The sequence below is a fragment of the Macaca fascicularis genome, chromosome 16 (genome assembly GCF_037993035.2).
Source record: "Macaca fascicularis isolate 582-1 chromosome 16, T2T-MFA8v1.1".
Taxonomy (NCBI): Eukaryota; Metazoa; Chordata; class Mammalia; order Primates; family Cercopithecidae; genus Macaca; species Macaca fascicularis.
In genome coordinates, this window is record NC_088390.1 from 44,432,570 (window position 1) to 44,451,938 (window position 19,369).

The window sequence follows — 19,369 nt, forward strand, 5'->3', positions numbered from 1 at the left end:
CCCTAAACAGAAAAGGAAATGAATTTGATTTATTCTATGAACATCATCATCTGATTTTATTTTTACAACAAAGAGATAATACTTTAGGTTTCTATGTAGTAATGATAATATAATACACGCAGTTCATGAATTACATTCAATAAGGCATTTCTTAATCCCCTACTGCAAAGATCTCACGCAAAAACCATTATTGTGAATAAAATTTACACACGATAATGCATGGATAGAGAGAGAAAAATCCCTTCTAATCATTTTCAAATGAAAATGATAGTCTGTAACAATGAAAGCCAAAAAAGCCTGCCTCCCTTCAAGCAAGAACTAGCAGAGGACTGAACCAAACACCAGAGAACAGTTTTTCCCTATTTTCAGTCAATTAAGAAATGCATACTTTAAAGATAAGCAAAATCTTTACAGGCATACTTTAATTTATACATACATCATATGTACTGAGGCAGAAGGTGATGAAAATAAACTTTCAGTAATAAAATGAAGCAAAGCGCTAGATAGCCCATTCTAGCAAATTACATACTCATACCCTCCTGCGAACTCTGGCTCAGCACGACCCAAAAGATGTGCAATGAAGTCTGTTTCACAGCAAACATGAATGTGTCGCTCATGTGGACAGCACCGCAAGCCTTCATAAAGTGCAGCACAGTAGCCCTTTTCTTTGCTGCAGTCGAGTTCACCAATAAGGATATTGTATGCTCGGAGGACTTTATTTTTGCAATCAGTGCAAAACCTGTTGAAAAGAAAAACCTCAAAATTAAGAACCGGCTGTGCAATTATCTCATGTGGCATATAACAGTATACTAGATGATGGCAGTCTCTCCCATCTACAGCATCCAAAAAAAGCCTCCATACACACATTTAAAACACATGCATGTAAGGTAAATACAAATTTAAGGATTGCATGAATACAGACAGATCTTCACTGGCAAATGATTTTTAAACTAGAGAAACACATAGCCTAAAAGAATGAGGCAGATACATACCTATGATTTCATAAAATGCATGCCCAGAAAGTATTAGTTGCCAAGAACTAGCATGTCTCCACTTCAAAAGCTATTTGCACAGGTCAGAAATAAAACAATAGAGGCAACAAACCAATGACTCTTCATTGGTTTTTTCTCTCTCCTTCCAGCCTCTGAAAACAGATGGTCTCTTCAGCCAGTAGACCTTGACTCCAATTTCTATTACAACATTTTAATATTTCACTAGCTAAGCATTTGAGGATGGGGTAGGCGTAGGGGTCGGGAGAAGAATGGGAAAGCGGTACACGTATTTTTAAATTTTCTGATTATTTCCAAAATGCCAAATTCTTCTAAAAAATGCCTATTTCTCAATAACAGACATAATATAGACAAAACATACATGGAAACTGGTTTAAACTTAAGTGTATAGTATATACTGTGACAAAAGTATAGAAGGGTTTGTGAATGTAGAGAAGAAAATTTATTTTAGAAATCAAATATCAATCAATCAGAAAGAAAGAATAGAGCCTGTTTTCTTAATCTTTTAATTCCTGGAACAAGAAGAACTTGGTCAGGTGAAAAAGCCACGCTCACAATAATAGTAACTGGCTAAGAAGATTAGTTAGGTGAAACAAGGAAATTTTGATCTCTTTGATTTAAATTCATCTCCCAAATGAGCTCATCTATGCGTATGGCTTCAAGTAACATGTCTATAAAGATAATCTGTGACTCTACAGCTCCATTCAAATCTCTGCTATTGCCTGAGGGCCAGACCCATATTGAAAAGTGACAAGACATGACAGATGTCCAACAGGCAACACCTTAAACTCACTGTCCAAGGGTAACACTGCTCTATTCCTATGTTCCTTCTCAATCCCTGTTAAGAACATCGCCATTCACAGCCATTCAAAGTCACTCAGGCTGGAAATCTGAGTTAATTCCAACTTCTCCCTAGGTCTTCCTATTAAGGGTAGGGCCAACTAGTATTCATTCTTTCTTATTTCTCCTGTAGGTCCCTATTTTCAATTCCCTCTGGCATTGTTTAAGTTGCCTACTATATATATATATATATATACACACACACACACACACACACACACACACACACACGTTTTTTGTTGTTTTTTTTTTTTTTTTGAGACAGAGTCTCTCTCTGTTGCCCAGGCTGGAATGCAGTGGCGCCATCTTGGCTCACTGCAACCTCTGCCTCCTGGGTTCAAGCGATTCTCCTGCCTCAGTCCCCCGAGTCACTGGGATTACAGGCACCCACCACTACGCCCGGCAATTTTTTTGTGTTTTTTAGTAGAGAAAGGGTTTCGCCACGTTGGCCAGCCTGGTCTTGAACTCTTGACCTCAGGTAATCCACTCACCTTGGCCTCCCAAAGTGCTGGGATTGAGCTACCGCACCCGGCCCTTTTTTTTTTTTTTTTTTAAAGCTTCTTAACTGACTTTCCTGTTTCCACTCTTCCTAGCATTGATGCATCTCTTACACCAAAATAATTTTTCTAGCACGAATCTGATTATCTGTGTCTCAGCTTAAAAACCTTTCACCTGGCCAGGCGTAGTGGCTCACGCCTGTAATCCCAGCTCTTCGGGAGGCCGAGGCAGGCGGATCACCCGAGGTCGGGAGTTTGAGACCAGCCTGACCAACATGGAGAAACTCCGTCTCTAGTAAAATACAAAAATTAGCCAGGCGTGGTAGCGCATGCCTGTAATCCCCACTACTCTGGAGGCAGAGGAAGGAGAATCGCTTGAACCCAGTAGGCGGAGGTTGCAGCGAGCCGAGATCACACCACTGCACTCCAGCCTGCGCAACAAGAGCGAAACTCTGTCTCAAAAAACAAAACAAAACAAAACAAAAACTTTTCAGTTGTCCCTATTATTAATACTTCTGATTTACGCTCTTCTTCGTGTTTTGTTTTTTAGACGGAGTTTCACTCTGTCACCTAGGCTGGAGTGCAGTGGGGCGATCTCGGCTCACTGCAACCCCCGCTCCCCAGGTTCAAGCGATTCTCCTGCCTCAGACTCCTGAGTAGCTGGGATTACAGGTGCCCACCACCATATCCAGTTGATTTTTGTGTGTTTTCAGTGCAGACAGCGTTTCACCATGTTGGCCGGGCTGGTCTTCAACTTCTGACCTCAAAGTTACTCACCTGCCTCGGCCTCCCAAAGTGTTGGGATTACAGGCGTCAGCCACCACGCCCGGCCTAGACTTCTTACTATAGTATTTACCCTTCTATAGCCATGTCTTTATTTCATGCACACACATTTTGCTGGACCAATAGTAGATAACGATTTTTTTTTTTTGGTCTTTTTTTTTTTTTTCCTTTTTGCGGAGAACAGGGTCTCATTATATTACCCAGGCAGGTCTCGAACTCCTGGGCTCAAGCTATCCTCCCGCCTCTGCCTCCCTGAGAGCTGGGATTACAGGCGTGAGCCACCGCGCCCGGCCAGATAACGATTTCTTAAAATGAAGATATGGACTGGATACAGTGGCTCACATCTGTAATACCAGCACTTTGGGAGGCCGAGGAGGGTGGATCATCAGGAGTTCGAGACCAGCCCGGCCAACTTGGTGAAACCCCGTTTCTACTAAAAATACAAAAATTAGCTGGGTGTGGTGGCACACACCTGTAATCCTAGCTACTCAGGAGGCTGAGGCATGAGAATTGCTTGAACCTGGGAGGCAGAGGTTGCAGTGAGCCAAGATCATGCTATTGCACTCCAGCCTGGGTGACAAAAGCAAAACTCCATCTCAAAAATAAAAAAATGAATATATGTTAAATTAGAGGCTCTAAGTCCACTTGGTAAACAGAGGCAATAATACTGACAAATAATGTTAAATTATTTTATTTTACTGAAGTTTTAAATATGGGCAAAAAATACACAAAAATTAACACAAAATGGATTAAAAACCTAAATGTTAACATCTGAAAACCATAAAACTCCCAGAAGAAAACATAGGGATTCTTCATGACATTGGACTAAGTGATGATTTCTTGGCTATGACACCATAAGCACACATGCACAACAAAAACAGACGCTTCTCTGAGAAAACACCAAATAGTGGATGACGCTGGTGGCAGCCGGCGAGGGTGGAGCCTGGGAAGGGGAAACGTAGTGGCTTCCGTGGAGGTTTCAGCAGTGGCATCCGGGGCCGGGGCCGGGGCTGAGGTCATGGAACTCATGGAGGCAAGGCCGAGGATAAGGAGTGGATGCCTATCACCAAGCTGGGCCGCCTGGTCAAGCACATGAAGATCAAGTCCCTGGAGGATATCTACCTCTTCTCCCTGCCCATCAAGGAATCTGAGATCACTAACTTTTTCCTGGGGGCCTGCCTCTCTCAAGGACGAGGTTTTGAAAATTATGCCAGTGCAAGAAGCAGACCCACGCCGGCCAGTGCACCAGGTTCAAGATGTTTGTTGCCATCATGGACTACAATGGCCACGTTGGTCTGGGTGTTAAGTGCTCCAAGGAGGTGGCCACGGTCATCCGCGGGGCCATCATCCTGGCCAAGCTCTCCATTGTCCCTGCGCGCAGAGGCTACTGGGGGAACAAGATCAGCAAGCCCCACACCGTCCTTTGCAAGGTGACAGGACACTGCGGCTCTGTGCTGGTGCACCTCATCCCTACGCCCAGGGCACTGGCATCGTCTCAGTGCCTGTACCCAAGAAGCTGCTCACGATGGCTGGTATTGATGACAACTACACCTCGGCCAGGGGCTGCACTGCCACCCTGGGTAACTACACCAAGGACACCTTAGATGCCATCTCTAAGACCTACAGCTATGTGACTCCCGACCTCTGGAAGGAGAATACATTCATCAAGTCTTCCTGTCAGGGATTCACTAACCACCTCGTCAAGACCCACACCAGAGTCTCCATGCAGAGGACCCAGGCTCCAGTTGTGGTTTTTATACAAGAAAAATAAAGTGAATTAAGCCTGAAAAAAAAATACTACAGTCGTGTCACTTAACAATGGGACACATTCTGAGAAATGCATTGTTAGCTATTTTATTGCTGTGTGAACATCAGGGTGTACTTACACAAACCTAGGTGGTATATATATTTTTTTCACATGGAAAACCAAATGTCCCAACACTATTACTGAATATTAATCATTTCCTCAACTTGATCTGAAATGCCATACAGCAGGTTTCTATATGCAGTATGCTCCATTATAATCTTATGGGCCCACTGTCATGTATGTGGTCCATCACTGACCAAAATGTCATCATGTAGCACATGACTGTACATTAAACTTAAAAACTTCAGCACAGCAAAGATGATCAACAGAGTAAAAAGGCAACCCAAAGAATGGGAAAAAATATTTGCAAACCATATATTGAATAAGAGGTTAATAGCCAGAATATAAAGAACCACTATAACTCAATCACAAAAAAAAGCCTAATTTAAAAATGGGCACAGCTGTGATCATGCCACTTCACTCCAGCCTGGGCAACAGAGCAAGACCCTATCTCAAAAAAATAAAATAATTTAAAAGTAAATAAATAAATGGGCAAAGCATGAATAGACATTTCTCCAAAGATGATATACAAATGGCCAGCAAACATATGAAAAGATGCTCAACATCACTTATCATCAGGAAAATGCAAATCAAAAACACAATGAGATATCACCTTAAACCAATTAGAATGACTGCTATCAAAACAACAACAAATAACAAGTGTTATCGAGGATGTGAAGAAATTGAAACCCTTATGCACTGTTGGCAGGAATGTAAGACGGTACAGCTGCTATGGAAACCAGTATGGAAGTTCTTCAAAATAAAACTACCACACAATCCAGGAATCCCACTTTTAGGTATATATCCAAAAGAACTGATACCAGGATCTTGAAAAGATATTTACACACTCATGTTCATTGCAGCATTATTGACAATAGTCAAAATGTGAGAGCAACCTTAAATGTCCATCAATGTATGAATGGATAAAGAAATGCGAATAGCCAGGTGTGGTGGCTCACACCTGTAATACCAGCACTTTGGGAGGCCCAGGCAAGTGGATCACTTGAGGTCAGGAGGTCGAGATCAGCTTGACCAACATGGTGAAACCTGTTTCTACTAAAAATACAAAAATTAGCCGGGCATGGTGGTGCGTGCCTGTAATCCCAGCTACTCAGGAGGCTGAGGCAGGAGAATCGCTTGAACCTGGGAGGCGGAGGTTGCAGTGAGCCGAGATCAAGCCACTGTACTCCTGCCTAGGCAACAGAGCAAGACTCCGTCTCAAAAAAAAAAAAAGAAAAAAGAAAAAAGAAATGTGAATAATGTCACAGATACTGTGACACTGCCCATTTTTAAATGTCACAGTATTGTGACATTTTTCAGCTTTTAAGGGGGAATCCTGTCATAGGCTACAACACAGATGAATCTTAGAGATATCTAAGTACTGTCTTAGATAATGGCTAAGTAAAATAAGCCAATCACAAAAATTCAAGTGCTATATTATTCCAATTACATGAGCTATCTAAAATAATTAAACTCAGAAAGAAGAATTGTGGTTGCTAAGGGGTAAGGGGAGAAAAAAGGTGTTGTTCAATGGGTACAGTTTTAGTTGAGATGAAAAAGTTGTAGAGATTTGTTGTACAACAATGTGCATATAGTTAACAATATTGCAATGTACACTTAAAAACTGTTTAAAAGGTAAATTTATGTTTCATGGGTTTTTTTTGTTTTTTTTTTTGAGACGGAGTCTCACTCTGTTGCCAAGGCTTGAGTGCAGTGGTGCAATCTTGGCTCACTGCAAGCTACACCTCCTGGGTTCACGCCATTCTCCTGCCTCAGCCTCACGAGTAGCTGGGACTATAAGCGCCTGCCATCACGCCCAGATAATTTTTTTAAAATTATTTTTAGAAGAGACGGGGTTTCACTGTGTTAGCCAGGATGGTCTCAATCTCCTGACCTCGTGATCCGCCCACCTCGGTCTCCCAAAGTGCTGGGATTACAGGCGTGAGTCACCGCGCCCAGCCTGTTTCACATTTTTTGAGACAGGGTCTCACTCTGTTGCCCAGGCTGGAGTGCAGTGGCATACTCTTGGCTGGCTATAGCCTCAACCTACCTAGTAGGCTCAGGTGATCCTCCCCGCCTCATCCACCTGAGTACCTGGGACTACAGGTGTGTGCCAACACGCATGGCTAATTTTTGTATTCAGTGTAGAGACAGGGTTTTGCCATGTTGCCCAGGCTAGTCTTGAACTCCTAGGCTCAAACAATCCACCCGCCTCAGTCTCCCAAAATGCTGAACTGTGAGACACCGTGCCTAGCCTCATTTTGTATTCTTTTAAAACACACACACACACACACACACGTGGAACAGAAAGTCTCTCCCTTAGGAGAGAAAAAACAGACACAGAAATAACAACAAATACTTTCACATTTTCAGGTTATGAACAGCAAGTTCACATTTTCAGGTAATTAAATGGTCAAATGTCAAAGAGAACAATAATAAACTTGAAATATTTCCCCCCATTTTACTGCTTTATACTCTCAGAGTAGTTTAATATATGTTTGATTGTACAACCATAAGCGTAAGTAAATAGCAAATTAAAAATAGGATATAAAAGCTGTAAAAGAGATGTTTTCCCATTTGCAAAAGTAGCATTGCATAGGAATTTTTTAAATCTTTTTTTTTTTGAGACAGAGGCTCAGTCTGTCACCCAGGCTGAAGTGCAGTTGCATGATCACGGCTCACTGCAGCCTCAGCCTTCCTGGGCTCAAGTGATCCTCCCACCTCATTCTCCCGAGTAGGTGAAACTACAGGCGTGTCACCACACCCAGCTAATTTTTTAATTTAATTTTTTTTTTTTTTGAGACAGAGTCTCGCTCTGTCACTCAGGCTGGGGTGCAGTTGCATGATCACGGCTCACTGCAGCCTCAGCCTTCCTGGGCTCAAGTGATCCTCCCACCTCATTCTCCCAAGTAGGTGAAACTACAGGCGTGTCACCATACCCAGCTAATTTTTTTATTTTGTTTATTTATTTATTTTTATTTTTATTTTTTTTGAGACAGTCTCGCTCTGTCACCCAGGCTGGAGTTCAGTGGCACGAACTCGGCTCACTGCAAGCTCCGCCTCTTGGGTTCACGCCATTCTCCTACCTCAGCCTCCCAAGTAGCTGGGACTACAGGCACCTGCCACCACACCTAGCTAATTTTTTGTATTGTTAGTAGAGACGGGGTTTCACCATGTTAGCCAGGATGGTCTCGATCTCCTGACCTCATGATCAGCCCACTTCGGCCTCCCAAAGTGCTGGGATTACAGGTGTGAGCCACCACACCTGGCCTATTTATTTTTTGTGTGGTTTTTTTTTTTGAGACAGAGTCTTGCTCTGTAGCCTAGGCTGGAGCACAATGGCGTGATCTGGCTCACCGCAACCTCCTCCTTTCAGGTTAAGTGATTCTCGTGCTGCAGCCTCCTGAGTAGCTGGAATTACAGGCACACATCACCAAGCCCGGCTAATTTTTGTATTTTTAGTAGAGACGGGGTTTCACCATGTTGGCCAAGCTGGTCTCGAACTCCTGACCTCGTGATACACCCACCTCTGCCTCCCAAAGTGCTGGGATTACAGGAGTGAGCCATCGCACCTGGCCTTTATAAATGGGTCTCCCTATGCTGCCCAAGCTGGTATTGAACTCCTGAACTCAAAGTGATCCTTCTGCCTTGGCTTCCCAAAGTGTTGGAATTATAGGTGTGAGCTACAATGCCCAGCCTTAAAAAACCTTTAAGGCAGAGGTTTCAGTTTATTAACACCTCATTTCTAATGATGTTCTATCACTTCTCAGCCTTTTGACTAAAATCAAGTGTAGTATCTGACAATGTTCTACCATAAAACTTTTTTAGTCAAATTAGCCAGGCGTGATGGCAGGCACCTGTAGTCCCAGCTACTTGGGAGGCTGAGGCAGGAGAATGGCGTGAACCCAGGAGGTGGAGCTTGCAATGAACTGAGTTCGCGCCACTGCACTCCAGCCTGGGTAACAGAGCGAGACTCTGTCTCAAAAAAAATAAAAATAAATAAATAAATAAATAAATAAACAAAAAATAAAAAATAAAAAAATTAGCTGGGTGTGACACACCTGTAATCTCACTCTGTCACCTAGGCTGGAGTGCAGCGGCACAATCTTGGCTCACTGCAACCTCTGTCTCCCAGATTCTAGCAATTCTCATGTCTTAGCTTCCTGAGTAGCTGGGATTACAGAAGTGCACCATGCCTGGCTAATTTATGTATTTTCGGTAGAGATGGGGTTTCACGATGTTGGCCAGGCTGGTCTCAAACTCCTGGCCTCATGTGATCTGCCCATCTCGGCCTCCCAAAGTGCTAGGATTACAGGCATGAGCCACCATGCCCGGCCTCTACCATAATTCTTAACCGGCTGAATAGTGTTATCAAATCTTTATTATGAATTTTTTTTTAAAAAAAAAGTAGATACCACCAAAAAGGTAAATTATTTAGGTATTTATAGATCATTTTAAACTGATTATACCCCCCAAACTCAAACTGTACCTACAATAAGAACTGGAAACACAGGAATAAGGACTTGCAAATCTGTCATGCAAACATTCTCTGATGTGCTTAACTATGTGCCATGTACTGCTCTAAACAAGCATTACTATGTATCATCCCCACAACAAATTTAATTTAATCCTACAATAAATCCTGTAAGATCAGTACTCTCATTATTTTTGTCTTTTTTTTTTTTTGAGACAAGGGTCTCACTCTGTTGCCCAGGGGGGAGTTCAGTGGCACAATCATAGCTCACGATAACCTCGAACTCTTAGGCTCAAGAGATCCTCCTGTCTTAGCCTTCCAATTAACTCAGGCTACAGGCACACCACCCTCCAACCGCACCCGCTACCCTACTCTGTGAATTTGATTATTTATTTATTTTTGAGACAAGAGTCTCGCTCTGCCACCCAGGCTGGAGTGCAATGGTGCGATCTCGGCTCACTGCAACCTCTGCCTCTCAGGTTCAAGCGATTCTCCTGCCTCAGCCTCCCGAGTAGCTGGGACTACAGGCACTCGCCACTACGCCCAGCTAATTTTTCTAATTTTTGTGGAGTCGGGGTTTCACCATCTTGGCCAGGCTGGTCTGGAACTCCTGACCTCAGGTGATCCACCCACCTCAGCCTCCCAAAGTGCTGGGATTAGAGGCATGAGCCACTGCGCCAAGCTGCTAATCTTATTTTAATTTTTATTATTTTTGAGATGGGGTTTCACTCTGTTGCCCAAGCTGGAGTACAGTGGTACAGTCATGGCCACTGTGATTATGGTGCACCATCAACCTCTTGGGCTCAAGTGATACACTCTAACCTCAGCCTCTCCAGTAGCTAGGACCACAGGTTTGTGCCACCATGGCAGCTAATTTTTCTGCTTTGTTGTAGAGACGGGGTTTTACCATGTTGTCTAGGCTGGTCTAAAACTCCTGGGCTCAAACCATCTACCTGACTTGGCCTCCCAAAGTGCTGGAACTACAGGTGTGAGCCACCATGCCCAGCCTGTTTGTTTTAAAGAAGAAAAAAATTGAGGTGCAGAAAAGTCAACTAACTTGTACAGCTACAATTAGTAGAATCCAGATGCAATACAATCTCCCTAAATTCATCACTCACTGCTTTAATTAATCACTCTCAACCATACTTTCTCACTACCATTAAGATATTTATAAAATGGACTAAAATCCATCTAAAAATGCTAAAACATTAACCATAAACATAGGAAAATCTACAAAACCATTATAGGAAACTCCAAAACATGCGCTCTAATAACTTGTCATTTATCACCCACAAAAACTATCTTTTGGATCAACTCATATTTAAAGAGGAAGGATATATGTTTTATGTCTGTATAGTCCCTGCAAAACTCCAAATAAGTGGCACATTCTCTACTCTCTTGGGCATAATCCACCAAAAAGGCAAAGAAAGAAAGCTTTTGAGAAAAGAAAAACACCAATAAACTTGGTATGCGGGTGAAGTCATTAGCTTACTGCCACATAAAGTAATGACACCAGTTTTTATCATTCACTTGATTTTTAGAGGCACTCCCAAAATAATTGAGTATATGTATCTCAAAGTCAAAGGACATACAACCACAAACACAACATGTAACAAATTTAAACAGTAGAATCGCCCCAAGAACACCATCTCTAGATGGCTCCCTTACCAGTTTCTTTTTTTTTTTTTTTGAGACGGAATCTTGCTTTGTCAGAGTGCAGTGGCACAATCTTGGCTCACTGCAACCTCTGCCTCCTGGTTTCAAGCAATTCACTTGCCTCAGCCTCCCAAGTAGCTGGGACTACAGGTGCTTGCCACCACGCCTAGCTAACTTTTACATTTTTAGTAGACACGGAGTTTTGCCACGTTGGCCAGGCTGGTATCGAACTCCTGACCTCAGGTGATCCACCTGCCTCAGACTCCCAAAGTGCTGGGATTACAGACGTGAACCAACACGTCTGGCTCACCAGTCTCCTTTTCTACTGCACTCTCCTTATTAATTTCCAAATGTTAATGACACTTAGAAAATTCCTTTGTAGGCCAGGCGCAGTGGCTCACGCCTGTAATCCCAGCACTTTGGGAGGCTGAGGAGGGTGGATCACAAGTCAGGAGATTGAGACCATCCTGGCCAACATGGTGAAACCCCGTCTCTACTAAAAATACAAAAAAAAAAAAAAAAAAGAAAAAAAAAAAAATTAGCCAGGCATGGTGGCGTTTGCCTGTAATCCCAGCTATTCAGGGGGCTGAGGCAGGAGAATCTCTTGAACCAGGGAGTTGGCAGTTACAGTGAGCCGAGATTGAGCCACTGCATTCCAGCCTGGCGACAGAGCAAGACCCTGTCTAAAAAAGAAAAGAAAAGAAAAGAAAAGAAAAGAAAATTCCTTTGTAAAAGTAGTGTTCTATAAAGAAAAATCTGAACTTACTTTTACAGTAACGAAACACATGAATACCAACTCTCTTTTGGGGTCCTGACAATGACAGAAGAAATACTTCAAATATTAAGTAAAAAGCTACTAATTTAATATTGAAAATGCTATCATAGGCTGGGCACAGCTCATGCCGGTAATCTCAGCACTTTGGGAGGTCGAGGCAGGTGGATCACCTGAGATCAGGAGTTCGAGACCAGCCTGACCAACATGGCAAAACCTGGTCTCTACTAAAAATACAAAACTTAGCCGGGCGTGGTGGCATGAGCATGTAGTCCCAGCTACTCAGGAGGCTGAGGCAGGAGAATTGTTGGAACCCGGGAGGCTGTGGCCGCAGTGATCCGAGGTCTCGCCACTGCATTCCAGCCTGGGTGACAGAGCGAGACACCATCTCAAAAAGAAAAAGAAAAAAAAAAATTACAAAATAGGAGATGCTGGCTCAACACAAGAAGGCTAACCCTGAGAGTCATCCCATAAAGCAATTGTCTTGGCCAGGCGCAGTGGCTCATGCATGTAATTCCAGCACTTTGGGAGGCTGAGGTTGGCGGATCACAAGGTCAGGAGACTGAGACCATCCTGGCCAACATAGTGAAACCCCATCTCTACTAAAAATACAAAAATTAGCTGGGCATGGCGGCATTTGCCTGTAATCCCAGCTACTTGAGAGGCTGAGGCAGGAGAATCTCTTGAACCTGGGAGGCAGAGGTTGCAGTGAGCCAAGATTACACCACTGTACTCCAGCCTGGCAACAGAGCTAGACTCCATCTCAAAAAAAAAAAAAAAAAAAGGAACTGCCTACTCTAACATTAAGCTCTGCCTAGTGCCAAGTATTAAAGGGAAGGCTAGAATGCTATTATACAAAGGAGGTCAGTGACAGGCCATTTTAGGTGACTGACAGATAAGGTACCTTCCACATTAAACTGGAACAACCATCAGACTTACCTGTGTTTTCGGAGATATGTTTCTAGCGTTTCTAAAAGACAACTTGAGTCAATTAAAACTACTTCATCCCTGCATTCCTGGGACATTAGTTCCCATACATCCATCCAACAACCTCTGTAAAAAGAACAAATATTAATGAAAAAGGAGAATACAGAAGGGTAAAACATTAAAAAAACAAAAAACAGAGTAAAGTATTACTTGATTTTACCTGGCTGTTCCCTGGAAAGGTCCATAATGGAAAATGATCCTACACTTGCTGTCCTTCCTGTGGTCTTCACTACTTCTCTTATCTGTACTTAACTTCTCTGAACTGACACTGCTACTGCTCCCTTCACTGTAGTATAGTATAGTACAAAGCTTAGTGACACTGAGATAATCTGAAGAAATAATTTCTATAGTCTAAATTAAAATCATGAACACTTTAATGATTAAGATATTAGAACATGTTTACAAATTATATATGATTACATACTCATTATATTAATATAATGTTCATTTAAATGTGTGCTCATATCTTTATATAAAAACTTCTGCTTGATATCAAGTTTATCTGATACAATTTAACAACATTTGTAGTTATCAAGACAGCAACTGGTTAATAAACTAAGTATCCTATGAGCAAATATTGTTGGAATGTTCTCAAGTTAAAATGACTGAAAAAATTATCAAGTATTTTCCCTTATAAACACAGACCAATCTTCCACAAATAGAAAATTCTAAAAAGTTTTTATCTACTTAATGAGATCATCATCAATTCTGTTTTTTTTTTTTTTAACTTTTATTTTGTAGACACGAGGTCTCTGCTGTGTTGCCCAGGCTGGTCTCAAATCCCTGACCCCAAGCCATTCTCCCACCTCAGCCTCCCAAAGCACTGGGATTACAGGTGTGAGCCGCCACGCCCAGCTCTATTTTTTTTTTGTAATCACTCTGTTTTAAAGCTAATCCACGGTAACAAAACTATTATCTACCTTCACATGTACAAGTAGCTGGGAAAGTCATAGATTAATTACAGTGAATAAGTTTTAAATGTACTAAAATAAAAATAGTACACTAAGATGAACACTTTATACAGCCTAAATTAGTAAGAACTATGTGGCAAATTTTTTTTTGAGACAGACCCTTGCTTTGTCACTCAGGCTGGAATGCAGTGGCATGATCTTGGCTCAGTGCAACCCCACCCCTGCAGGGCTCAAGTGATCCTCCCACCTCAGCCTCCCAAATAGCTAGGACCATAGGCGTGTATCACCACACCTGGTTATTTATTTATTTATTCATTTATTTATTTATTGTATTTTTTAAGTAGAGACAGCAGGGTCTTGTCATGTTGCCCAGGCTGGTCTCCAACTCCTGAGCTCAAGCAATCCACCCACCTCGGCATTCCAAAGGGCTGGGATTACAGGCGTAAGCCACCACGCCCAGCTCTATACAATTTTTTTTTAACAAACTTACTAAAAACTTCCCACTCTCCCTCCCCAGCAGGGTTCAACTTCGGTATGAAAATTGCCACATATAGGCCGGGCGCGGTGGCTCAAGCCTGTAATCCCAGCACTTTGGGAGGCCGAGACGGGCGGATCACGAGGTCAGGAGATCGAGACCATTCTGGCTAACACGGTGAAACCCCGTCTCTACTAAAAATACAAAAAACTAGCCGGGCGAGGTGGCGGGCGCCTGTAGTCCCAGCTACTCCGGAGGCTGAGGCAGGAGAATGGCGTAAACCCGGGAGGCGGAGCTTGCAGTGAGCTGAGATCTGGCCACTGCACTCCAGCCCGGGCTACAGAGCAAGACTCCGTCTCAAAAAAAAAAAAAAGAAAATTGCCACATATTTTGCCTTGTTGCAGCACATTTATCTTGGACCGGCATTCCAAGGGAAATGTGGGTTTATATTCTTTTCAATGACAGCCTTCTTGATCTTTCATGACTCTGAACAACCGCCTCCTGTCTGTTCTTCTGCAGGTCTCAGTACAGTCCTAGAAATTCATTACACCTTGGATGCTAGAGACGGAAAAACCTCTGAACTTTTAACTTACTCTATGTAGCTAAACGGGTATTTCTCAACCCTCTGCTCAAAATATAAGTTATCCACACAATTCAGCTCTGTACTCTCTCTCACAATGGCTCAAGCTAAGGTTTAGCTCCCCTTATTTGTGACAACAAAAACATCTGTTCCACTTTCCATGCTGCATCCTTCTATTCTCAACTCTGATATTTCCTTTTTGAGACAGAGTGTCACTCTGTCACCCAGGCTGGAGTGCAGTGGTGTGATCTCAGCTCACTGCAACCTCTGCCTCCCGGGTTCAAGCGATTCTCCTGCCTCAGCCTCCCAAGTAGCTGGGACTACAGGTGTGTGCTACCACACCTGGCTAATTTTTGTATTTTTAGTAGAGACGGGGTTTCATCATATTGGCCAGGCTGGTCTCAAACTCCTGACCTCGTGATCTGCCCGCATCGGCCCCCCAAAGTGCTGGGATTACCCGTGTGAGCCACCGCGCCCAGCCCCTCTTTTACTAACTATACTTGATTAGTATAATGCATAATTTCCCAGAACTGAAAAACTCTCAAACTCAAGTTCTCATAATTGAGGGAAAGGTTCATAAAGAGAAATTAGAGTTGAAGAATGATTATTATATCATTAGAATGCGAAAGCATTTTTTTTTTTTTTTTAAGAAAAAAGCTCTATAAAAAAAATCTGTATCTCGGCCGGGTGCGGTGGCTCAAGCCTGTAATCCCAGCACTTTGGGAGGCCGAGACGGGTGGATCACGAGGTCAGGAGATCGAGACCATCCTGGCTAACACGGTGAAACCCTGTTTCTACTAAAAAATACAAAAAACTAGCCGGGCGAGGTGGCGGGCGCCTGTAGTCCCAGCTACTTGGGAGGCTGAGGCAGGAGAATAGCGTAAACCGGGGAGGCGGAGCTTGCAGTGAGTTGAGATCCGGCCACTGCACTCCAGTCTGGGCGACAGAGCGAGACTCCGTCTCAAAAAAAAAAAAAAAATCTGTATCTCAAAACATTCCAGACCTTATGCTGTTTATTATTCTTTTAAGATCAAGCTTCCTAAAAAAATAACCTTTCCACTTTCTGGTTCTGCTCCCAAGCACCGCTTACACCATAACAACCTTACATCGCATTCGCTTTTGCATCACTGCAACCTGGATTCTGCTTCCACTCAATCACTAGCTCAGCTCATCAAGATCACCAGTTATCTCAGTGTTACTAAATCCAACGTCCACTTCTGGGTCCTTGATGACTTGGCAGCATTTAACACAGCTGATCAGACTTCCTTGGAACACTTTTACACCTTGGTTTCCTTCTACCTATCTGGCTACTTTCTCAGGTTTCTTTACTAATTTCTTTTCTACCATTAAATTCCTCAGAATTCTTTTACTCTCTTTCCCTTTAGGTGATCTTCCATAACACTCTCTAAGATACTCCAGGCCTACAACTCCAGCCTAGATCCTTCTTCCAGATCTCAAACTTATTCCTAGACAGACAATAACCTGGGTTTACTTGCATAGATGAGAGAACACTCTCAGAAAGGCTGACCTAGGTTGCTATTTATTAGGCTAAAACCTAATCAACTGTATTATACTTTCTCTGGAAATAGACTAAACAAATTTAAAAAGCTATGGGGGGTGGGGACGTAGCAGTAGGAGGGGGAGTGGAAATACATAAAATGGAGAATAGTAGTAGCATTTAATAGTGGTGACCATCCAAGGGAGAGGGAGCCTTGGATAAGCATACTGTACTGCTTAGCCTGCTATCCATGTGGCCTGTGGGAATAACTGAAGCTACCTTAGTAAAGAGACAGACACTGCTTAAGATGAATTAAGTCCATTCACACTGATTCCATACTCAGCAAACAGCCTTTTAAAACATATGACTTCCCATGTAGTGGAACTGTAGCTAGAAGGGGATGTAAAATCTGTGGTTTGTTTTGTTTCTTAAGCTGAAAGATAGAAAAACAGAACTGTATGTAAATTTAACTAAAGTAGGTAACTGAATAAGCAAAGTGATTGAAAACAAAGGAGATGGAGTGCAGAACAAGAGTGGAAGGACTGGTCTTTGAAGAAAGGCAGCAATGAGCGCAGATGCATAAGATGCTGGGCTACTTGCTTTTCAGTTCATCAACAAAGAATATGCTTAACAGAAAAGAGGTACCAGAAGGCAAGCTCCTTACTATATCATACCACTCTATGCCTTCAGCCAACAGGTCATTCTATAATGTGAAAAATTAGCCTGTACTCTGCATTTAGAGTCAGAAATTATCTGAAGTTACTGACAAATCTGAGAAGGAAGAATGAGCTGATGAAAAAACAAAAAATAGAGGGCCGGGCGCGGTGGCTCAAGTCTGTAATCCCAGCACTTTGGGAGGCCGAGACGGGTGGATCACGAGGTCAGGAGATCGAGACCATCCTGGCAAACACAGTGAAACCCCGTCTCTATTAAATACAAAAAAACTAACCGGGCGAGGTGGTGGGCGCCTGTAGTCCCAGCTACTTGGGAGGCTGAGGCCGGAGAATGGCGTGAACCCGGGAGGCGGAGCTTGCAGTGAGCTGAGATCCGGCCACTGCACTCCAGCCTGGGTGACAGAGCGAGACTCCGTCTCAAAAAAAAAAAAAAAAAGAAAAGAAAAGAAAAAACAAAAAATAAAACATTTTTAAAAGATACTGACAAATCAGACTGGGCATGGTGGCTCACGCCTGTAATCCCAACACTTTGGGAGGCCAAGGTGGGTTGATCACCTGAGGTCAGGAATTCAAGACAAGCCTGGTCAACCTGGTGAAACCTCGTGTCTACTAAAAATACAAAAATTAGCTGGACGTGGTGGCAGGCACCTGCAATCCCAGCTACTCAGGAGGCTGAGGCAGCAGAATCACTTGAACCCAGGAAGCGGAAATTGCAGTGAGCCAAGATCAAGCTATTGCACTCCAGCCTGGGTGACAAAGGGAAACTCCATCTCAAAAAAAAAAAAAAGAAAGAAAGAAAAAAGATACTGACAAATCAAGTAGCAAAATAACAACTGTCCTTAAGAAAACTTCTTTTCTTAAGGCCACAAGAACATAATGTGTGGTTCCTGTTCAGAGCCTAATTCATACAAACTAATGTTCCAAAAAAAAAAAAAAAAAAAAAAAAACAGAAACAGGGAATATCTGAGTATGAACTGGGTATTCAAGTGTTACACTTAATTTTGTCAGGCATGGCCGGGCGCAGTGGCTTCCGCCTGTAACCCCAGCACTTTGGGAGGCCAAGGCAGGTGGATTACCTGAGGTCGGGAGTTCAAGACCAGCCTGACCAACATGAAGAAACCCCGTCTCTACTAAAAATACAAAATTAGCCAGGCGCAGTGGCACGTGCCTGTAATCCCAGCTACTCAGGAGGCTGAGGCAGGAGAATCGCTTGAACCCGGGAGGCGGAGGTTACGGTGAGCCAAGATCGCGCCATTGCACTCCAGCCTGGGCAAAAAGAGCGAAACTCCATCTCAAAAAAAAAAAATTTTGTCAGGTGTTATGATGGCAATGTGGTTATGAAAGAAAACGTCCATATATTTAGAGATGCATGTGGAAGGATGCAATAGTAGAGTAACACGAAGCCTGGGACTTGCTTTAAAATACAAAGAAAAAGGTGGATACATGAAGAAAAAGGTTGATAACTACTGAACCTTCGTAAACGTACATGGGAGATTCAGTCATTGTATTTTTTACTTTTCTATGTTTGACAATTTTACTAATAAAATTTATTTATCTATTTTATTTATTTATTTATTTTGAGACAAAGTCTCGCTCTGGTTGCCCAGTCTGGAGTGCAATGGTGAGATCTTGGCTCAATGCAACCTCCGCCTCCTGGGTTCAAGCGATTATCCTGCTTCAGCCTCTCAAGTAGCTAAGATTACAAGCACCTGCCACCACGCCCAGCTAATTTTTATATATATATACACATATATATATACACACACACATATATATACACATTTTTTTTTTTTTTGAGATGGAGTCTCGCTCTGTCACCCAGGCTGTAGTGCAGTGGTGCGATCTCCACTCACTGCAAGCTCCACCCCCTGGGGTTAACATCATTCTCCTGCCTCAGCCTCCCGTATAGCTGGGACTACAGGCACCCACCACTGCACCCAGCTAATTTTTTGTATTTTTAGTAGAGACGGGGTTTCACAGTGTTAGCCAGGATGGTCTCAATCTCCTGACCTCGTGATCCGCCCGTCTCAGCCTCCCAAAGTGCTGGGATTACAGGCGTGAGCCACCGTGCCCAGCCTAATTTTTATATTTTTAGTAGAGACAGGATTTCACCATGTTGGCCAGGCTGGTCTTGAACTCCTGACCTCAGGGAATCTACCCAACTCAGCCTCCCAAATTGCTGGGATTACAGGCATGAGCCAGCATGCCCAGCCTTTTTTTTTTTTCTTGAGACAGAGTCTCGCTCTGTAACCCAGGCAACACTATCTCAGCTCACTGCAACCTCCATCTCCTGGGTTCAAGTGATTCTCCTGCCTCAGCCTCCTGAGTAGCTGGGATCACAGGTG

At 43.0% G+C, this 19,369-nt stretch overlaps 1 protein-coding gene across 5 annotated transcripts in view; it reads right to left on the minus strand.

Moving 5' to 3' along the window:
* The window catches only part of GGNBP2 (gametogenetin binding protein 2), a 53,669-nt gene that overhangs the window by 13,477 nt on the left and 20,823 nt on the right, over nt 1-19,369 (minus strand). For 3 of the 5 annotated variants that reach the window (XM_074019061.1, XM_005583910.3, XM_074019060.1), the window contains 2 exons: nt 12,839-12,952; nt 536-739 (listed from right to left, as the gene is read on the minus strand). In XM_074019061.1, coding sequence (XP_073875162.1) covers nt 536-739; nt 12,839-12,952 — 318 coding nt within the window. Of the gene's footprint in view, nt 1-529; nt 740-12,838; nt 12,953-19,369 lie in introns of all 5 variants that reach the window. The other 2 variants (XM_065531253.1, XM_005583909.4) reach the window with 1 other exon arrangement.